At 38.5% G+C, this 18,565-nt stretch overlaps 4 protein-coding genes across 4 annotated transcripts; 2 read left to right on the top strand and 2 right to left on the bottom strand.

Annotated features, from left to right (window-relative positions):
• Positions 1-27: 27 nt before the first annotated feature.
• Positions 28-1,416, bottom strand: LOC140794375 (GDSL esterase/lipase At4g16230-like). Its single transcript, XM_073146386.1, has 5 exons — positions 1,185-1,416; positions 980-1,098; positions 675-911; positions 321-570; positions 28-227 (listed from the first exon to the last, which is right to left on the bottom strand). Exons 1-5 carry the CDS (start codon positions 1,414-1,416, stop codon positions 28-30), a joined length of 1,038 nt encoding a protein of 345 aa, XP_073002487.1.
• A 642-nt stretch (positions 1,417-2,058) lies between these two features.
• On the bottom strand, positions 2,059-3,062 carry LOC140794040 (uncharacterized). The gene is made up of 2 exons (XM_073145849.1): positions 2,818-3,062; positions 2,059-2,678 (listed from the first exon to the last, which is right to left on the bottom strand). Exons 1-2 carry the CDS (start codon positions 3,016-3,018, stop codon positions 2,319-2,321), a joined length of 561 nt encoding a protein of 186 aa, XP_073001950.1. The 5' UTR covers positions 3,019-3,062; the 3' UTR covers positions 2,059-2,318.
• A 722-nt stretch (positions 3,063-3,784) lies between these two features.
• LOC140794309 (protein S-acyltransferase 10) lies at positions 3,785-11,171 on the top strand. Its single transcript, XM_073146294.1, has 11 exons — positions 3,785-4,030; positions 4,135-4,249; positions 5,590-5,664; positions 5,760-5,831; positions 5,957-6,091; positions 6,927-6,960; positions 8,444-8,553; positions 8,968-9,054; positions 9,256-9,339; positions 10,567-10,632; positions 10,719-11,171. Exons 1-11 carry the CDS (start codon positions 3,949-3,951, stop codon positions 10,888-10,890), a joined length of 1,032 nt encoding a protein of 343 aa, XP_073002395.1. The 5' UTR covers positions 3,785-3,948; the 3' UTR covers positions 10,891-11,171.
• Positions 11,172-14,699: 3,528 nt separating this feature from the next.
• Positions 14,700-16,176, top strand: LOC140793834 (uncharacterized). The gene has a single exon (XM_073145572.1). It carries the CDS (start codon positions 14,974-14,976, stop codon positions 15,985-15,987), a length of 1,014 nt encoding a protein of 337 aa, XP_073001673.1. The 5' UTR covers positions 14,700-14,973; the 3' UTR covers positions 15,988-16,176.
• The last annotated feature ends 2,389 nt before the right edge of the window (positions 16,177-18,565 follow it).

Below are 18,565 nucleotides of genomic sequence, written 5' to 3'. Positions count from 1 at the left end.
CTCACAACTACTATATATTTGAACTAATTAAGTGTTCACCAACGCTAGAATATTGATTGGATTAGCAACTCTTGGAGGACCAAACAAAGTCAACTTTGCCACCATCCTGTAAACAGCTTCAGTGGGGTGAAAGGAGTCCCAGTTGTAGTACTCCTGGCGATTACGGCAGTACGTAGAATTCAACGTGCATGGAGGTGGGCAGCATGGAGCTTTCATCTCTCTGAATCCTATTCACATCAAGTTAAAAAGTGTTAGAATATAAAACATAACAACCTCTAACAGCATAAACGTTTAAAATATAGAGATCTTATGGTGATTACCATATTGAAGAGGGTTTGCAAAGACTGGAACCAACATCTCGTATACATCTCCAAATGTGTACTTGAATCCAGGAAGGTTTGAGCTGAGACTTTGCAGGAGAGACTTAGTAGCATTTTTGAAGTGTAGAGATAGATTGTTCAAATCCTCCAGACAATTGTTTCCAGGAACCAACTTTCTGATCTCCGGTATGCATCCAAGAAATCCGGTGCCGAAAACTACAAACCTCCTTGCTCCAAGAGAATAAAGCATCTGCATGCCAACATACAAATGTACGTATACATATGTTAGTATGCCATGTATGCACACGAGAGAGAAGATAGATAGATAGATAGCTAGAGAGAGATAAGAGAGACCGTCAGTTGATCCTGAAACTTGTTAGTTATTGATTCAATCATTTGGTTCTCTAGAGTTTTATTCGTAGGATCAAGACTTTGGAACAGAGTAAAGAGATCATTGCTTCCAGTGCTGAAACTGAAGAGAGACTTCGATATAGTTCGATCAGTTGTTCGATTCCCCACTCTCGTTCGGTGGTCTGCGGCAACGAGCTTAAAATTCTTGATCTGCTCATCTATGTCGATCACATCGATCCACTAGCAATATATCATCACCATTATAAGAATATCATACAAACCTCAATATTAATTATAAAAATACTAACCAAAGTTTCCGAAATTCCAGACCCAGCAGAAGCAAAGTTCACTCCTCTTAACCATTTCAATCCCCCATTTGTGTTAGAAAGGAAAGCTGGTGGGCTACGTGGAAGCCCCACGAACCTGGCTGTTGTAAATGGGATCAAATGAGAAGAAATTATTTCTAAGTAATTAGCAAGCGTGATTACTGTTAGATTAATATTCTCTACATACCAATATAATCTACACTAACGAAGCCATTGGTAAACCTCCCCGTTGCAGTTCTACCAGGGAAATCGATGCCATAATAAGGGAAATTGGCCTTTGGAGCTTTGTCTGACAAGTAGTTGTTATTACCAACATCAGCAGTAGAGTCTCCAAAGATGTAAAGAGAAGGAATGATAGCTTCTACACTTAGAGGATTAATGACATATGATAAGAGAAATAAGAAAAGAAGAGAAGCCATCTTCGGAGCTAGTTAGTTTGCATGAGAAGAAGAATGGTTCATGCACGTATTTATACTCATGCTGTACTTGGAACGAGAGGTAGATCTATCATCTACCTCAAATTCTGTGATGATGTCCATTTAATTGTGGGAGAAGCTAACAGCGTTGACGAACTTATCTGCCATGGAAATACTCGCCTTCAATTCGTAACTGAATTAAGGTTCGTATGGATACACTGCCATTTACTGTATATATAATATATATAATTCAAGAATACTGCCACTTATATGAATTATTCTATGCTAGAGAATTTTGTATGCATATTAGAAGAGACAATAGTTGGTGTATTCTATAAGTCAATGTATGGAAAAAGCTGTGCGGCGGAAAAATAAATTTTCTTGTTATAGTTTTAGAAGAAAGATATGATTCAGATGATATCTATGTATATTCTTGGGTTCTCTGATTACTAGAAAATCTGTTATTAAATTTTGGCAGTTCGCTGGCATTATAATTACGTTGAAAAATTTACTAAAAACGCCCTAGATTTTCGTTGATAATTTTACTAGAAATTGATTACCCATGAGGAACCAATATTTGAAGGTCAAATGATAAAATACAGGTACGATAAGGTGTAAATATTAATAAAGAAAAAATGTAGGGTGTTTCTACAAATTTTGCAGTATTCTTATTAGGCCAACTTTTATTGGTTACTGGGCCTCAGTGCGAGACCAGGCCCAACCAAGCATCTGGTCGAGCCAGGCGGCCTGGGCTTGGACGTCAGGCTCGGTCTGGTCTGAGCCCAACCAACTTATGGGCTTGGATAAGAGCGAATCAAAATAGCGTAGTGCGTAGGTGGCTAATAGCAAACTGAAACAAATGAATCAAACACACTTCAATAACTAGCTAGTAATATTGAAACTAATTAAGCACCGGTCTTCTCAGTTTCCTTCTCGTCCCCGCCATTCTTGGTATAACCAGGCAACTTCTCCATGATCTTTCCCAGTATTCCCTTCTTCTCCTTCCCATCCTGGCCATGGCCGTCCGTGGCGTGATCCTTGGCATGATCAGAGCACTCGATGGCCGGAGCAGCGGCCTCTTCGTTGGGTTTCTTGTCATGGCCCGGAAGTTTCTCCTTGATCTTTTCAAAAAGGCCCTTCTTTTCCAGCTCCCCTGCGTCGACGACGTCGTCCACTCTCTCCACTTCGACGAAGGTATCCTCGCCGTCGGTAACCACAGCCGCTTCAGGTGCATTCTTCTTTTCACCTTCTTCCTCGTTGCTCGCCTGCATAGTAGAAGAGCTAGAATGTAAGCAGCGTTTATACCCTTCTAGAATCACTTATTACGTACAAATAATTTTATAAACTGGAATGAAATCAGAACGTTAATTAGTAGGAGTAGCTGGCTGAAGCGGGTACTGTTACCGAGCTAGAGCTGTGAGACTGATGTAGCGTTTCCAACAAGCTCGGGTTCTCATCTTCCTTCTTCTCGACCTCCTCTACGTGAAGCTTCTCCATTCCGGTGACCAGACCCTTCTCCTCCTTCTTCCTCATGAGATCCAATAAACCCCGGTCTTTCGCCTCCGGCTCTTCCTCATGTCCACTTTGATACTTCTGCTCCTCCATGGCGCTACCAAAGAAGTCAATATAAATAAATAGCTTTCGAAGTGGGATGCAGAAACTTAAAGCTTCTAGTTGAGATTATATAGAGTTTTTGTTTGTGGGGTCCAAGTGCAACGTGGGTGTATGGAAAATAAATGGTGTAATGTATAAGGTAAGATAATCACGCCACGTAGGATGGATACCTGGCATGATATTACTACAGAACAAAGACAACGTTACGTAACCCAATTGACAGTTAGACGTGGCAATATATGGAGTCAAATCTTTTTGAAGATTGAAAAGGATCGTGTGAAAACATCATGACTCATGAGCACCTAACGCAGCGAGCTACTTATTCCACGCAACTTGTTACCTTTGAACACATGGCGTCTAATGCCATGTCGAATGTTCGGAAGGATATGACTCGAAGTCTCGAACTTAACAGTATAAGTATCCACGTGGCTGCTATTGTATGGTTCGTACAACCACGTAATCTCCAGTGACAGCTTAATAAGGCACAGTTTATTAACGATATAGGCTAAAATGTCGGCCCAAGCCCGTACTCGGCCCGGTCCCTAATTATCTGCGGAACGGTTAGATCCAACGGCTTCAACGAAATCTTGTCCAAGATCGTATCATATCTTCGCTGGCTCAGGAATCAGGAACCCTCCCTGTGGCGATCCGCTATCTTCCGTAGAACAGCAAACTCGTGGCCAATGGCCGATTGCTTTAAATACGTGGGCCCGACCTTAACCTCACCATCCAGTCTCATCGCAATTAAAGTACAGTTATCACCGGGTCTGCCGCGCTTCTTCTCCCTCTTCGATTCAACGCGCTCGCCCGAGTCACCCTCCGTAGGGTTACCACCGGTGTGCCGTACGCCCAACTACTCCTTTCTCCAGCTCTTCCTCCTCCTCCTCCGCGCTGGGGACTCTCTTTGATGCCTCGCTGCCGATGGAGACCGCCGGTATCTGCACTCGCCTCCGCGAATCCCGAGACAAGATGTCGGATCGCCTCCGTTGCCTCTCCGAACGCGGTACGAATCCGCCTCTATCTCTCTGCTCCTCCTCTTCTTGTCTCCTGGTTTCTTGGATTTTTTGAACCCTAACTTGCTTTGCTTCGCACCGACCATGGATTCAGCGAAGGGATCGTCCTGGGGTTTGAAGGCGCTTTTGGTCTTCTTACACGTGCTGTTCGTGGGGACGGTGTTCCTCTTGGATCCCACTTTGGCGCGGAAGACTAAGGAGGAGCCGTGGTACTACTCTAATCCGGTCGATTCTTTCGTTGTCTCTTTTCTTGATTCAATATTACTGTGATTGGGGTTTGTTTGTTAGAAGAGGATATCTATCTAAGTGAGCAGGAATTCGTTGTCTCATATCAGAGAGATATTATTGTTAATTTCCTTCTTGGTGTATAGTGCATTGCATTTGAAAGCTTCTGGGGAAAAGATTAGTGAAGTCATAGATAGGAAATAGTGGGATATTCTGGCGTGTTCATCTTGTGTCTCTAGAAATTCGTTTAATTTTGCTAAAGTCTAGTATTGGTGCCTCGGTGGGACAAATTATGTTTAGTTATATCACTGTTATTGTTGTTTGTAATCATAAATGGGCTGTCTTTATATTTTGGAGAAATGCAAACTATCTAAGCGATGAGTTGCCTAGGTTGTTTTTTTCTTTTTTTTTTCCTAAAGTACCTGATGCATTCCATGGAACCAATCTCATTGTTCTCCATACATTTTCCTCTAAATGTTAAATTTTGACCAATTGATAAACAAAATTATTTCCAAGGAGATAAGATACTGATATTAGGTTATAAAACGTTAACGTCAGCTGTAAAGAAGTCTACAATGTTTTCACTACGTCTACAACAATTAATTGATTAAATAATTTCAAGTTAGTTAACCACTAGGTTGGTCGATGCCTCAAGATCTTGTATCTCTTGAAGTTCAGAAACATTTGTTTTTTGGTTTTTGAAATACTTTGGCTGTGATTTCATGGGAAAATTTCATAAGAATCCATTCTCTTCAAGCTCTTGCTATATACTCCAATATCCTTTTATGCACCACAAAACTTCCGAACATGGAATTTAAATTTCCTCATATTTCAGCTATTATATCTTAATGATTTCCTGGCTAGTTGACCTACATTATAAAGGATTTCTGTCTTTTGTGTAAACTGTAATGAATTACTCTCTCAATTGCTGATTTCTGTCCACCCTTTTATGATATGACAATAATCAGCAGTGGTTACATCTTCTCACTTCTAATTGAAGGAAGTTCCATACTTATGCTTAAAGAGCATCATACAACTATTACAAAAGGCCATCAGAGATTTTGGCATATGCAATTTGTGAGTTTGTTCTTAAGTGGCTTACTTTATTATGAAGTAGCAACCATGTGCAATTTGTGAGTTTGTTCTTAAGTGGCTCACTTTCTTATGAAGTGGCAACATACTCCTTGTTGATTTGATGTCTACCTGAGTTGTAGCTCGTCTATATTCTGCAAGATGTCAAGGTTGATCTATGATTTGGCTCTTTTTTGCTTTTGATTGTCAAGCTTATGTGCAACCTAATTTTGGATCCTCTTCTCAATTTCAGGTACATTGCAATATACTTGGTGCTTCTTTTGTCTACACTTGTTCAATATTTTGTTACTTCTGGTTCATCCCCAGGGTAATTCATGTGAATTTTGGAGTATATATGAATTATGTCTGTAGACTGAAGTGAAGAATCTCTTTTATGTGCACAATTCCTCTTTGTTCTGTTAGGTATGTCATTGACGCAATGCGAGTTGGAAATGAAATGCATGCTACCTATGTTAATGCATCAAGACTTTCAAAGTAATGTCATGGTTTGCTCTTATATGTTTGGACTTAGTCTCTGTATATTACTTTGCATTGAATCAGATAGAGAAATTAATTAGTATTTGCACCTTACTTCTGTGGTTTTTGATGATTAAGAAAAGACAATCTACTTCAAAAAATGGAAGCTTGCCTTCTTCTATGAATTGCAATCAATTGGGGAGACAAAATTCAAGAACAACTTCTTCCCTGTGGTTACAGATAGTGATGGATCTCTATCCCCCTGGATCATCCAGCAGGTATTCTTTTTGTCATAGCAAACCATAGAAAACACTATTTCTTATTAGTATATTTGCAACTTATTAATCTGTCTTCAGTGGGCTATCATCACTATACGATAGTCTTAATGCAAGCCATGTCAAAGGAAGACAGATGGTCATTTTCCTCAAGAACATTGTGAACAACACTGATATATTTATTTTTCAGAAGTAATGGAGATTTTTCTTTTGAAACTTCTTTAAGAGAGAATGATAGCTAGGGAATGAATCAAATAAGAAGCTGATGACTTGATGGACCATGATTACTAGTCAACTAGGATCGGCCATGTAAGAGCAGTAGCAGCTTGGTTACAATAGGTCAAATTGGGTCAGGGTACAATATTCGGCTAAACTTTACTTGGAAAGTATTCTTTTGTCTTTTAGATACTATTGTAAGAGGAGTCTTAGTTGGCTACAGTATATCTACTTGTGGGGTTTGGATTTACATAGATATAAACGTCAACGTTCCACTTTTATATTAAATCTGAACTGCTATTTTCAGATCAAAGTGTTGAAAATGGCTAGGTTTTACAACATTTGAGAGCCTAATATTCCAATATGTCTTGCAGTTTACTGAATTTGAAATCCTGGAATCATGGTTAATATTGCCATCCTAGCAAAATCGTATAGCACTGAAACAACATTGCCTTAGCAGCAGGTCATTGCAATAGTGGTGCTTTTAGGTCTTTAACATTTGTAACTTTATTTAGCTAGATGCTGATATCACTTAGAATTATAGCTATGCTATATCTTTTTCTTGTTATTTTAGAAGTTAGTAACTGTTTGTGTGACTATTGTTTTTCTTCTTTTCTGATAGGGACTGGACTTGCTCGTATTGTAATGTCATTCAGGTATTAAGTTAACCAAACTTAGTTGCTATATGTATGCTTGATTCTTGAGTTCCCAAAAAGCATCTGTTTTTTCATACTATTTCTCATGCAAAGTTAGAAACTTTATATCTGCGTGTTTTAGTGGCCAACCGACCATACATCTGTTGCAATTTGTGATGTTATGTGTCTTGCTGAGATATTTGATGTTATAGATGCATTTCTAACCACTGTCTTGCTCCAGGGTCATCAATATATTATTTATGGTTCCAAGCCTTTATCACATGCAGTTTATATTGGCCATATAGGGATGTGTTTGGCTCTTTCACTTCACTGTATAATGCATATCATCACTTATCTAAGGTGTACAAAATGATTTAGCTATAACTTCTGATAGCATGCCTTGGATGTCTAATACAACTAAACATATATGAGTTTTATGATATTTGATTACAACATGAATTCTCTATTTCCCAGTTTGGTTTGTTGCCCCTTTTGTATGAAGCTGGTTGGTCTACAAGCTGATGTCTTCAGTTCCCATTTTGCGTCATGTTTTGCAGAATGACAATTCCATATAATTCTATCTGTTAGAAGTTGATGCAAAAGCCAGAATTCTTGATTATTTTTAGGCATCAACCACTAGTGAATCCCCAGTGGCCATGTCTACCTTGGCGGCATCTGGTTTATGATTTTTCTCATCTCCATAACTGTAATTGCGTCAGTGAGAGGACTCAACTTTTGTTTCATTCCATGGTGTTTTGTAACATTTTATGTAACTCGCACCTTCCCTTAATGACAGCTAAGATTTATGGTTTCACTAAAACAAGATTTATGATGTATCACACCATTGGTATTAGAAATCAGTCCAATGAGAATTTATTTAAACATATCCCGATATGTTTCAAGGCAATGATTTACTTGCTGGCAACATGCGCTGTATTGCCCAGCAGGACATTGAGCTGAATGGAGGAAAAGTGGGGCAGAGGATTTGATCATTGATAGGAAAGAAGAGGAGCGGATATGAAGATTACCCCACTGGAATCTGATCCTAACCCTTTTAAGTTTAAGAGTTTTGGGTATGGTTTAGGTCGGGGTTGGCACAAACTACCCCAAAAGAGTTAGAATGGTTTGGTCGGGTTTAGGTTGAGTATTCAGATCAGATCTACCCTGATCTTCTTTCCCTTTTCTCTTTACTATAGTTTTGAATGTTATGGCACAACACAACAATCTTTTCTGCACCCCAAGGTTGTGTTGTCTCCTTATTGGCATGAGATGTACTGCTTTGCACACACATTGCTAGGCGGTATAAATCCTTGGTTTCTGCATGCCAATGCTGGCATTCCTCAAATCACAGTATTTTGCAAATGCTAGAGTTGTTTTGAAAAGTGGCATAAAATAAATATCGTATTTTTACTTTTGCTGCTAGAATTATGATCTTCACATGCTTAAATAGTACAATTTGTTGTACTATTTTTTATACTGAAATATATATGCAAACCTTTCACAGCCTCCACGCTCCAAGCATTGTCATGATTGTGATAAATGTGTCCTCCAATTTGATCATCATTGTGTTTGGCTTGGGACATGCGTTGGACAAAAGAATCATTGCAGATTCTGGTAAGTTGTTTTACTATTCAAAATCTTAGTATGCCAGACTTAATTAGTACAATTTGTTGTATGGCGCATGTGCATGCACTGTAGCCTGTAGGTTAAAGGTCACAAGAGCTGCACTTATGGTGCCATTTATTTATATGAATCTATATCCAAAATATGTTTTAATAACAATTCAAATCCTTAGACCCTTATTCATGTTTAGTATTATTAAATAACATTCAATGTATTTCATTTCTTCTCTAAATTTAGTTCCTTACTTTGTACGTTCACTATGTAACTCATCAATTTGTTCCTTAATGCATTAGTTGCTTTACATTTATTTTCTATTTTATTGTGTCTCATTTGATTTCTAAGTCTACCAATTGATGCTCCACATTTTTTTTCCCGTTCTAAACTTCCAAACATGACATTTTGTAGGTGGTACATATTTGAAGAAACAATTCTATGCATGTGGACTGTTGTGCTCTACGTTGCATTCTTGCGGTTGGACATCTTCAAGGCTTGGTATGCAATCCCCTCTTGCTAATTACCACAATGTCCATTCAACAAGTTGACTATTAAGACCACCTGTTAGTCATCAACTCTCTCTATGATGTTGTTTTGCAACTGGAATATAACTTAGTAGTTTGAAATAGTTATACTTTTTAAGCTTCTTTTCTTAAGTAGAGTATTTTCATCGAAACAATTTTGGATGTGTGATACCAGGTGGAAGGATTTCATTGCAGTAGTCCTGCTGGCAATATTAATCTTTATCCTCATATTCCTGCTCCTGTTGCTGTTTTTCCATAGGTAAGATATATCCCTGGTGGTTTATTACTTTCTATAGACAGTATATTGCTAATGAAAATAAAGTGCCATTTATAAAAATATGCATGTTATTTCAGTGAGCAATCAAAGCCCTAAAGTTACATCATGTACTTTCCACTTATAAAAACATTGAAGGAAGCTTTACATGTAGATTTTTATTATCAGTCATCACCTCGATATAATAAAGGCTTCTTATTAGGGATGCTTGCACAAACATATTGTAAGGTCCTGTTTACTTGCAGGACTTCAATAAATGCTTCTTTTGGAATGTGTTCCCAGATTGTGAAACTCATTGATCTGCATTTGGTTATTAGGCGACCAAGGGCAAATTTTATCAAATTCAGTTATGTGGTTTCTATTACTTCAATGCTCTCTAATGGAGGACATCATTGGGAAGAAAGGAAACACCACTTAGTTTTCTTTCTGTGTGATGATTACCATTAAATTGACAGTTCTTGGAAGATTTAATCACTTCCCAAAGAGTTCAGGCTTTACAGACATGATTTTGTACTTGTTACATGACTTCCTGTAATTTTTCTTTTTTTTAATATTACTTGTTAAAAGAGTACAGTTGAAATTGATGATAGAAATTGTTAATATTGATTCGAAGAAAATTGTTGATCTCATAAATCAAGAAACTTCTTCCACTTTTTCTAGAGACAAGAGTCTAATTAATTGAGATATGGATTAGTATATTAAAGACATTGAAGCTAGAAATTATCATGACTTTTAAGGCATCCAGCTTGTCTTGTTTCTTCGCCCCTCTGATGTTTTGGTAGGTTTTGTCAGTATTGATTCTTTTATCTCCTTTTTTATCTATTTTAAAGAGATGAGGTATATCTGCTTACTTTGCTTAATTCAGAATTGGTTGGGATGGAAGACAGAGGGTAGAAGGTCAGGAGAAAGCAGGCGAGAGGGAGCCAGTAACCGAGATAGATTTAGGGAAGGATAAGAGGGGAAACCTGCTTGTGTGGTCAGATTGATACAGTAGAGGAGATCTAGTGGCTGCGCTTCCCTATCTTTTCTATGCTTATATTTGGCCCTTAGTTTGACACCGGTAATAGCTAAAAGTAAACAGGGTTTTTGATGTAGTGAGTAGCTTTTGTGAACTTTCTATGTTGCTTGCCATTTCATTTTGACCTTCAGTTCTTGAAGATTTTACAAGTTCTCTGCTAAAGATCTCCCGTCTGGTTAAATGCTTTATTGCAGTTATCTTATCTTGACAAACCAAACTACTTATGAACTAGCCAGAAGGAGGCGCATTTTTTACTTGAGGTACGAGTTACAAAAGCATTTTGCGTTACTCTGATCATCACTTCCACTAACAAAACCACAATGCCATGTAACTCAAATATCTGCAGGGGAATTCCTAGCAAGGTTTATCCATTCAATCAAGGCATTTGTCGAAACATTTATACCTTTTGCTGTGCCAGAGACAAGTACGTCCTAGAAGCAGTCCCCACTGCAGAGGAACTGCAAGCCCGAGCCAGGCCTTACACATGCAACGATATTATTTCCTGCAGATGTTGTTGATTCCAGACTGCTTGACATTTTTTTTCTTGTTGGAATCTCTGCTGCAATTTCTTGTAGCTCTTTGTTGTAATTCATATAATATTGGTAACCTCCAGAAGGATCTCTTCCATCTCCTTCATCCCAATTTCAGGATGATGTATCATTTTTTTACCTGGCATAGGTCTGTATTTATTCCTTTTTCTTTACCTTTTTGGACAGAAATGCCGTCCCCTAGCTTGATGTCAAAGTTGTTACAAAGTGATAAAATTTTGTGAGCTAAGAGCCAGTCTTCTTTTCTTCTCGGTGGTGACTCCTCTTCTTTTCTTTTTGATGTTTGGACGTGAGCTGCCTTCAGTAAGCATTCCTTGCAGTTGGGGGAAATTTTTTTTTCCTCCACATTTGACATATTCAAGCACCAATACAATATACACAACACTTGTACTTTTTTTCCCCTCCACAGTTGGCCACTAGCACGTCATTTCATATACTTATTTCGTACGAAGATGTAATCAAATATACTTTTGTTTTCCTTGATTGGAGAGACTTAAGAGACTCATCTGATACAAAGTTGTGAAGTGTTGTATAAATTTTTTACACATTTAAGATAATATCAATCAAATTTTAATAATAAATATTATATATATATATATATATATGTGTGTGTATTTATTATATCTTTGTTACGTAACATTTTATTAGTATTATTTTGTCTCTAATAAAGATTTTTTTAAATTCAAAGTCTAGTGTAATCAAATATATAAAAAGAATAATGATTACACTTTAACTAAACCGCAATTAACTCTTTCTTTTGTTATTATGGCGTTTAAGTTTTCTTTTGGGGCGTTGTCTTGACGAACTCTCCTTCACTCTCTTCTCTACCACCTTCAAGCCAACTAATAATAGAAGTTGGATCTCGTCGATTCAACTGGATTTTGGATTGGATCAATTACGTATGATATGATTGATTTATGACAGAGGTTATTTATTCCTAGAATTTCCACTAGAGTATTGTATAGGTACGATCGCTGCTTCATAACGTAAACCAAGTGGAAACTAAATCGATTTCATTTTCATGATATCCACAACCAATAAAACTGACATGTCGTAATATGCTACGCTCCTAGGAAACATTTGGAACCTAAAACGCGTAGAGATATATATTTGAAGATGATCTTTCACGAAGTTCCAGATCTCCATGTATGTCTGAGCGCAGACCAACTCTGTCATGAGTTGTAGATTGGAATCCAACAAGTGATCTTCAGCTTTAACCTTTCTGTCAGGCCAGAATCTCCCAGCAAATAGAGAGAAATATTAAAAAGGTAAAAACTCCACCAAATTCTCATCCCATCCTACTAGTGGAGGCATCATTTGGGGGTGTAGAATGTTGCTTAAACTAAACCAAATTAATATAACCTTCTTTTTTTTTCTAATAGTAATTACCTACGTAATATCTCATACATTAAATAAATGATGGGCAATTATAATATTCTTTTGATGACCACTAAGTAGCTGCATTTAAAGCGATAGATTGGAGCACATGAACCACGAATCTGTTGTGATTTCATCTGGACCTATATCTCCTTCTAAGAGGGTTCATACAAATTTTTATATTGACTACTAAGTAAATAAGAATGATTGGAATACTAATTAACTAAAAGTAATATCTTTTTAAAGGGTAAAAATATTAATTAGATTTTATTGACAAATATAAAATATTAGATGGAAGATGAGAAGAAAAAAATGATATGTACTAATAAACTAGTGTTGAGTAAAATTATTATTTTATTAGATTGAGCCATGAATTCATAAAGTCATTTAATGAATATAGGGAGTGAATTGTAATTTTTAAATTGAGTTAAATATATAAATTATGACATGGGATTAATGAGGTCCAATCTAATGCCAACGCGGTTTGCATGCGAGGAACAACTAATTAGGGGGATATCTTGTAAATTAAATAAAATTAGGTAGCCAGTTGGGAAGGTATTGAAGGTTATCTGTCGTTGTAACATGACAATGGTGCAATTTTGTAGTCAGTATTGAGTCATTCTTTTGATGGGATCTTTTTGTCTCTTTTTCAATGAAAGTTGAGCAAATTAATAGTGACTTTGGAACATCCAATGTGATGTCATTAGATGCAAGTTTATGACTCATAAGTCATAGCCTACTGCTGGCATTGTGATTTATTTATTTACTAATCTATTACACGCCCTATATATTAAATGGTTATTTCAGTTTAAATCTAGTCTTGTCATCTTGTCAATATTTTTAATTCAACCCATTATTATTATTATTATTATTATTCTTTTAATTAAATCATAGAATGGCCCTGCTTGATTTTTTTTATTTAAAAAAAAATCCGTAGGTAAGATAATTCATTAATGACCTAAGACTACAATAAAAACTTGATACATAAATATTATGAGAGATAGTGACAGCTCTTTGATATAAACCTCATACTTAATCTACAATAGATATTATCATAATTCAATCTAGAAGATCAAGTGTGGGGGAACAACACAAAATAAAATGAAGAACGACTCGAGGGGTTCTCATGAACAAAGGGCCTCGACTTCAGCATTATTAACCTAATAATTGCAGATTGTGTCAGTCTAGCAGCCCAAGTCATGACTCTAAGAATCCACAAAGATAGGAGGATCGAAGACTGCCTATTAGAAACATAAATTGAAAGAAAAATGCCAATAACATTCTAATACCGCTACGGAGAAAAATAAAGTTATCCAACCAAGAACCTCTAAAATAATATCTATATCCAAACAAACGCAAACGCATGCGAGCGCAGTGTATTACTATGAACGGCTCCCTGACCTTCACCCACTCAGAGGGCCTCATCTACCTGGCATGGCAGTGAGGCCTATTAGGTAAAGAGCACTAAGAGCGAGGGATAATTTGCAGCGACAGAGCATCTACACCACCAGCAAATTGAGCAGAGAATCGACAAATGGGGTGGCGACCAAGTTCTGAACTAGCAAGGGAGGGGAGGAGAAAAAGAGTGGCAGCGACGGTGAAGAGCAATAGTAAGGAACGGCAACGGCGAAGAGATTTTGGGTAGATTTGAGCCTGACTAGAAGAGCGACAAGGGTTAGATTTGGTGAAAGGGAGAGAAAGAAGAGAGGAAAAAAAAAAGAAAATAGCGAAGGAAGGGTTTTTCCCCTCCTCTTGCCCATTGGAGGCGCCGGGGAGGGGGAGGAACCTCTTTAAAGGGAGAGAGAGAAGACACTACACTAAACCTAAGCAGAGCTACCACTAGCGCATGAAAAAAAAAATTTCCTTCAAATCCAATGATTAAGAATAAGAGTAGTGTATGGTGTTTTTGGTATTTTATTAAAGATACATGGCTTGCAATAAATGTGCCAACAAATGATTAACATGACTTCACGAATCTGGCTATATTGTCTCAATAAAAAGAAAAAGAAAAAGAGAGAGAGAGAAAAAAAAAGGAAAGCACGAATAAAGTGTGTCGGCCAAATTAATAATGCTACAATTTGTGTAACTAGAATGCAGTCCGTGAATGGGATAAGAAGATGATAGGGTTAAAATACATTTTACTTATATGAAAGTGAACCAGACGCCTCTTAACTTTTAACTTCTCTGTCCAAATTCACCATGTCTGTCCTTTTATCTTACAAATTAGTACTACTTTGAAATGAAATTATTATATATTACTAAATCATTATAAAGGGATAAAATGTTTGAACCAATACGGTATATTAGAAGACAATAACACGAGAAGAGTGATATAGGTTTTAGTATGTAAGACTAATTAAGCCATTTTATGCAATTATAACCCTAGCGAGAAGATATTGACAAAAATTTAATTCATAGCAAGGAGTAACTTTAACTTACTGATATATATTCGTATCAAGTGGTGGGTCCCAATTCCACCCCTCCCCTCATTCCCCATTCCGTCCATTACGGGCACCAAGAAACAAACCCACCCCTTTCCTTCCTCCCTTCGCGGATCCAGTCGTCGTCTTCCTTCCTCCTTCCCTCCTTCCCCCACACGTGCGCCAGCCCTTCCCTTATAAAATCCTCCACCTTTTTTCTCGCGGAGTAGGAGAATTATAGACCTCGTAGACCAACATGGTTGTCGGATTCGGACGCTCCATCTCCTTCCCCAACCCGAAAACCACCCCCCTCAACCGCACCCGCTTCGCCGCCGCCAAGTCCGCCAGCCTCCCCTGCCGCTTCCACCCCCTCGTCGTTAATCTCGAGGACGCCATCGTCGCCCTCCGATCCTGGGCCGCCGCCCAGCCCCCGACCGCCACGTGGGTTTCCGATGGCCTGGCCCACCTCGCCCAGCTCCTCGCGTTCCTAGCGGATCTCCTCCACCACCCCCAGGCCCAGGACCCGCTCCGCCGCCTCCGCGGCAGGTCGCGGTGGGCGGATCGCCTCCTCGACGACTTCCTCCTCCTCGCCGACCACTACGCCTCCTTCCGCACGGCCCTCCTCGGCCTCAAGGGCCTCGGGTACGAGACCCACGCGGCGGTCCGCCGCGGCGACCCGGTCCGGGTAGCCTCCGCCGTCCGATCCCAGCGCCGATCCGATCGCGACCTCGCCCGCCTCGCCTCCGGCGCTCGTGACCTCGCCCGTTCACGCGCCATCGTCCTCCCTCCCGACGCTAGCGAGGCCGCCCTCTCCGCCGCCGTCAGGGACGCGGTCTCCGCCGTCGCCTCCGCCTCCGCGGCCGTCTTCTCCGGCCTGGCGGCGATCTCCGCCGCTTCGACCGACGGTGCGGGCGAGCCGCAGTGCTCGCCGTGGGTCGCGTGCCCGATCCCCTCACCGGCGAGGTTCTCGACGCCGATGAGGTTCCCGACCCCTGCGAGGGCCGCTCCGAAGGGGAGCTCGACGGCGAGGGTTTGGTGGGTTGTCGATTTGCTGAGATGGAGGTGGAGGTCTAAGAAGAGATCAGGGAAGAAGGAAGAGGTGGAGGCGGACAAAGACGAGGAGGAGGAGAAGGAGAGGAGCTTGGCATTGGAGAGGTTGGAGAAATTGGAGGAGTGCATCGTTGCAGTGGAAATTAGCTGTGAGAAAGTTTACAGAGGTTTGATTAATACCAGAGTCTCTCTTCTTAACATCCTTACTCCTACCTTATAGCAATAATGCCTACAAAAAGAGAGAGAGAGAGAGAGGGGAAATAATCCATGCAAAAACTATGAATTTTTATATTAGTAAATCTGTAGTTTGTATAGAAGAAAAGGAGAGTTGAGACATCTTCTTGTTGATAAATTTTGTGAATACCATTCTGTGTTTAATGGTATGAAGCCATGAATTTTTATCTTGCAACTGTGTATGATCTGGTAAGTTTGATCATTAGAGTTCAAGTGCACATGTCGGAATTCTGGGTCTATGTTAGAAAAATATATCCTTTTCCTCCTATTCACTTCAGTTTCAGGTTATGAGGTTCTCTAATTAAATCACGGCATTATAACCTTCTCAATTCTTTCCGATGGTATTTATTTCCTCTTAATTCCTCTCTAGCTTCAGGAGACACAGACACTGCATCCTTCTTCTGGAAGAGAAATTCACTTATAATAAGACTAATTCAAAAAAGTTAATATTATAAATTTTAGTCGAATACTAGTATACAAAATATATTTAATGTGACATGAAGCTAATACTAAATTAACAAAAATTAGTAAATATGTATTTAGAAAGTGGTGGTAATTATATTGTCTAATTTAAAAATAAAAGGGGAAATAAAAGGAGAAAATTAAATTGTTGTTGAGAATAAGAAGACGCTATTTTTATGCACTTGAATTAAATGCATTAAATGTGCAGGTAGGAAGATTTCAATTCCGCCTGAAAAATAATATAGAGGTGCAGGATTTAGGGGAGAATGAAAGAGTTGTTAGTTATGTATGCATGCAGAAAAGAACAATATCACAGTTAAACATCGTTATAGAGCCACGTCATCTGATCTTATTGAACTTAATTCATTGACCCAGTTGGTACTTGGTACACGTCAGCTGGAAGAAAATGACCTACCCTAGTTAAGCACGATCCATTAGTCATCAACAATATATAATCTCGTCATTAGTAGAGGAGGAGTTGAATTCTAATTACAAGCCACGTGTTGCCAAGTAAGCTTGTAACCACATCGTTGCAATTTGCAAGTTAGTTGCTGTCTAATTAAGTAGGATTAAGACGGCCACAACTTGTACGGTTGGAAAAAGAACATGAAATTTTACTTTCAAAGTACGAGCCCACTAGTGTCGGGCTATGGATTTGGGCCTATTTGGGCCGATCCTTTACTAGTAAATAGGGCCCAAATGAACTCAAATAGCCCAATGGCCAAAATTCTTATTCCGTTCCACGTGGTTCACTCGTACACGTATACATCTCTGCAAGCACTCGGTCATCCGCTAAAATTTATAATCTGAGGTGCAGTGCAAGTTTGTGCCTCAAAGATTAGGTATCTATTATTTCTTCTTCTTTTTTCTTCTGATAGCTTGAAGAATCTCTGAAAGTGATGACGATGAGAGAGAGAGAGAGAGAGAGATAAAGCGAGCATGGGGCTAATGCATTTCATAAGATTAGTGAAGTGGTTAGAGCGTGAGTGGGGTCTAATAATATAGCTTTGAGTTGGCCACACATGATGGATGTTCTTTCTACTGGTCTCTGTGTGTTTTTTGGAATTATGCAGCAGTGCAAACTAATCCAATTTGGACTCACTCTTCTACCTGGATATACTATCTGTCATGTTGTTGGGTTGGGTTGGCTCTGCTACTCTGCTCTCTCTCTCTCTCTCTCTCTCTCTCTCTCTCTCTCTCTCTCTCTCTCTCTCTCTCTCTCTCTCTCTTTAATACACATATATTTCTATGGGTTAATGGTGCTTTTTAATGTATTTAAAATAATATAAATAAATTTATTTATCACATATTTGTTATCTAAAAAAAATTGAAAGGTATAGTATAGAAAGTGAGACCTGGATGGATATCGTAGACGAGAGAACTCCAAATCTAGATGGTACAGAAGGTGTCTAATAAAAGGGAAGTAATATTGAGCAGATTAGTAAACGAAAGGTCAAAGTGACACCTGGATATGGTTAGAAAGATTCCAGGAACCTTTCAAAGATATGATGGTGTTGGCCATCCTCGGCCAGCAACAGTCCTCCCACTCATCCCTTTGATTAAAGTTTGAGATGTGTGCAAGATTCTTGTGAATTGTGCAATATCTACTACCCAGAGCTAATCAACAATAAAATAAATTTTCTTAAATATAAAGAATAATTTAGGTCTCACATACTGTAGCTCAGTTATTGATCTACCAATTTAAGAAAATTAATACATATTTATGCTTCTAATTTAGGTTTTCTGTTGTTCGATTTTTTTTTTACGAGAGTTGAAATAGTTATTCAAACTATGTATTGATACTACGGCTAAACTTTTTTTATATAATTTTTAATTAATTTATGAACTTATGATCTATAAAATAATTATTTTTTTGACTTGCAGATCATTTCATTCTAATCACGTTTGAAATCTTTTATAATTCTATTTATACTATATTCTATAATTTAGCAAAAGAAATTTATAAAACTTACTTTATCTTTTTAGCTTTTACTATGCCCTCACACATTTTTTGCCACATATAAATGTTGCCTTCTCTAGTAGGCAACTATAGCCGAGAGGTACATACACTAGTCATTTTAAATTTTAATTTTTAAAATTTC

The sequence above is a fragment of the Typha latifolia genome, chromosome 8 (assembly GCF_019914945.1).
Source record: "Typha latifolia isolate L0001 chromosome 8, TyphaL0001v2, whole genome shotgun sequence".
Lineage (NCBI taxonomy): Eukaryota > Viridiplantae > Streptophyta > Magnoliopsida > Poales > Typhaceae > Typha > Typha latifolia.
This window is presented reverse-complemented; position numbering and strand designations above follow the sequence as displayed.

What these genes read in the sequence shown, in the direction of transcription:
- LOC140794375 (XM_073146386.1), bottom strand. Translation starts at nt 1,416, where the DNA reads ATGGCTTCTCTTCTTTTCTTATTTCTCTTATCATATGTCATTAATCCT. An exon ending in CTGGAATTTCGGAAACTTTG is followed by an intron (nt 912 to 979) that starts GTTAGTATTTTT and finishes ATATATTGCTAG; the next exon opens with TGGATCGATGTGATCGACAT. An exon ending in AGTTTCAGGATCAACTGACG is followed by an intron (nt 571 to 674) that starts GTCTCTCTTATC and finishes GTTGGCATGCAG; the next exon opens with ATGCTTTATTCTCTTGGAGC.
- LOC140794309 (XM_073146294.1), top strand. Translation starts at nt 3,949, where the DNA reads ATGGAGACCGCCGGTATCTGCACTCGCCTCCGCGAATCCCGAGACAAG. An exon ending in CCGTTGCCTCTCCGAACGCG is followed by an intron (nt 4,031 to 4,134) that starts GTACGAATCCGC and finishes CCATGGATTCAG; the next exon opens with CGAAGGGATCGTCCTGGGGT. An exon ending in AAGAATCATTGCAGATTCTG is followed by an intron (nt 8,554 to 8,967) that starts GTAAGTTGTTTT and finishes GACATTTTGTAG; the next exon opens with GTGGTACATATTTGAAGAAA.
- LOC140794040 (XM_073145849.1), bottom strand. Translation starts at nt 3,018, where the DNA reads ATGGAGGAGCAGAAGTATCAAAGTGGACATGAGGAAGAGCCGGAGGCG. An exon ending in AGTCTCACAGCTCTAGCTCG is followed by an intron (nt 2,679 to 2,817) that starts GTAACAGTACCC and finishes TCTACTATGCAG; the next exon opens with GCGAGCAACGAGGAAGAAGG.
- LOC140793834 (XM_073145572.1), top strand. Translation starts at nt 14,974, where the DNA reads ATGGTTGTCGGATTCGGACGCTCCATCTCCTTCCCCAACCCGAAAACC.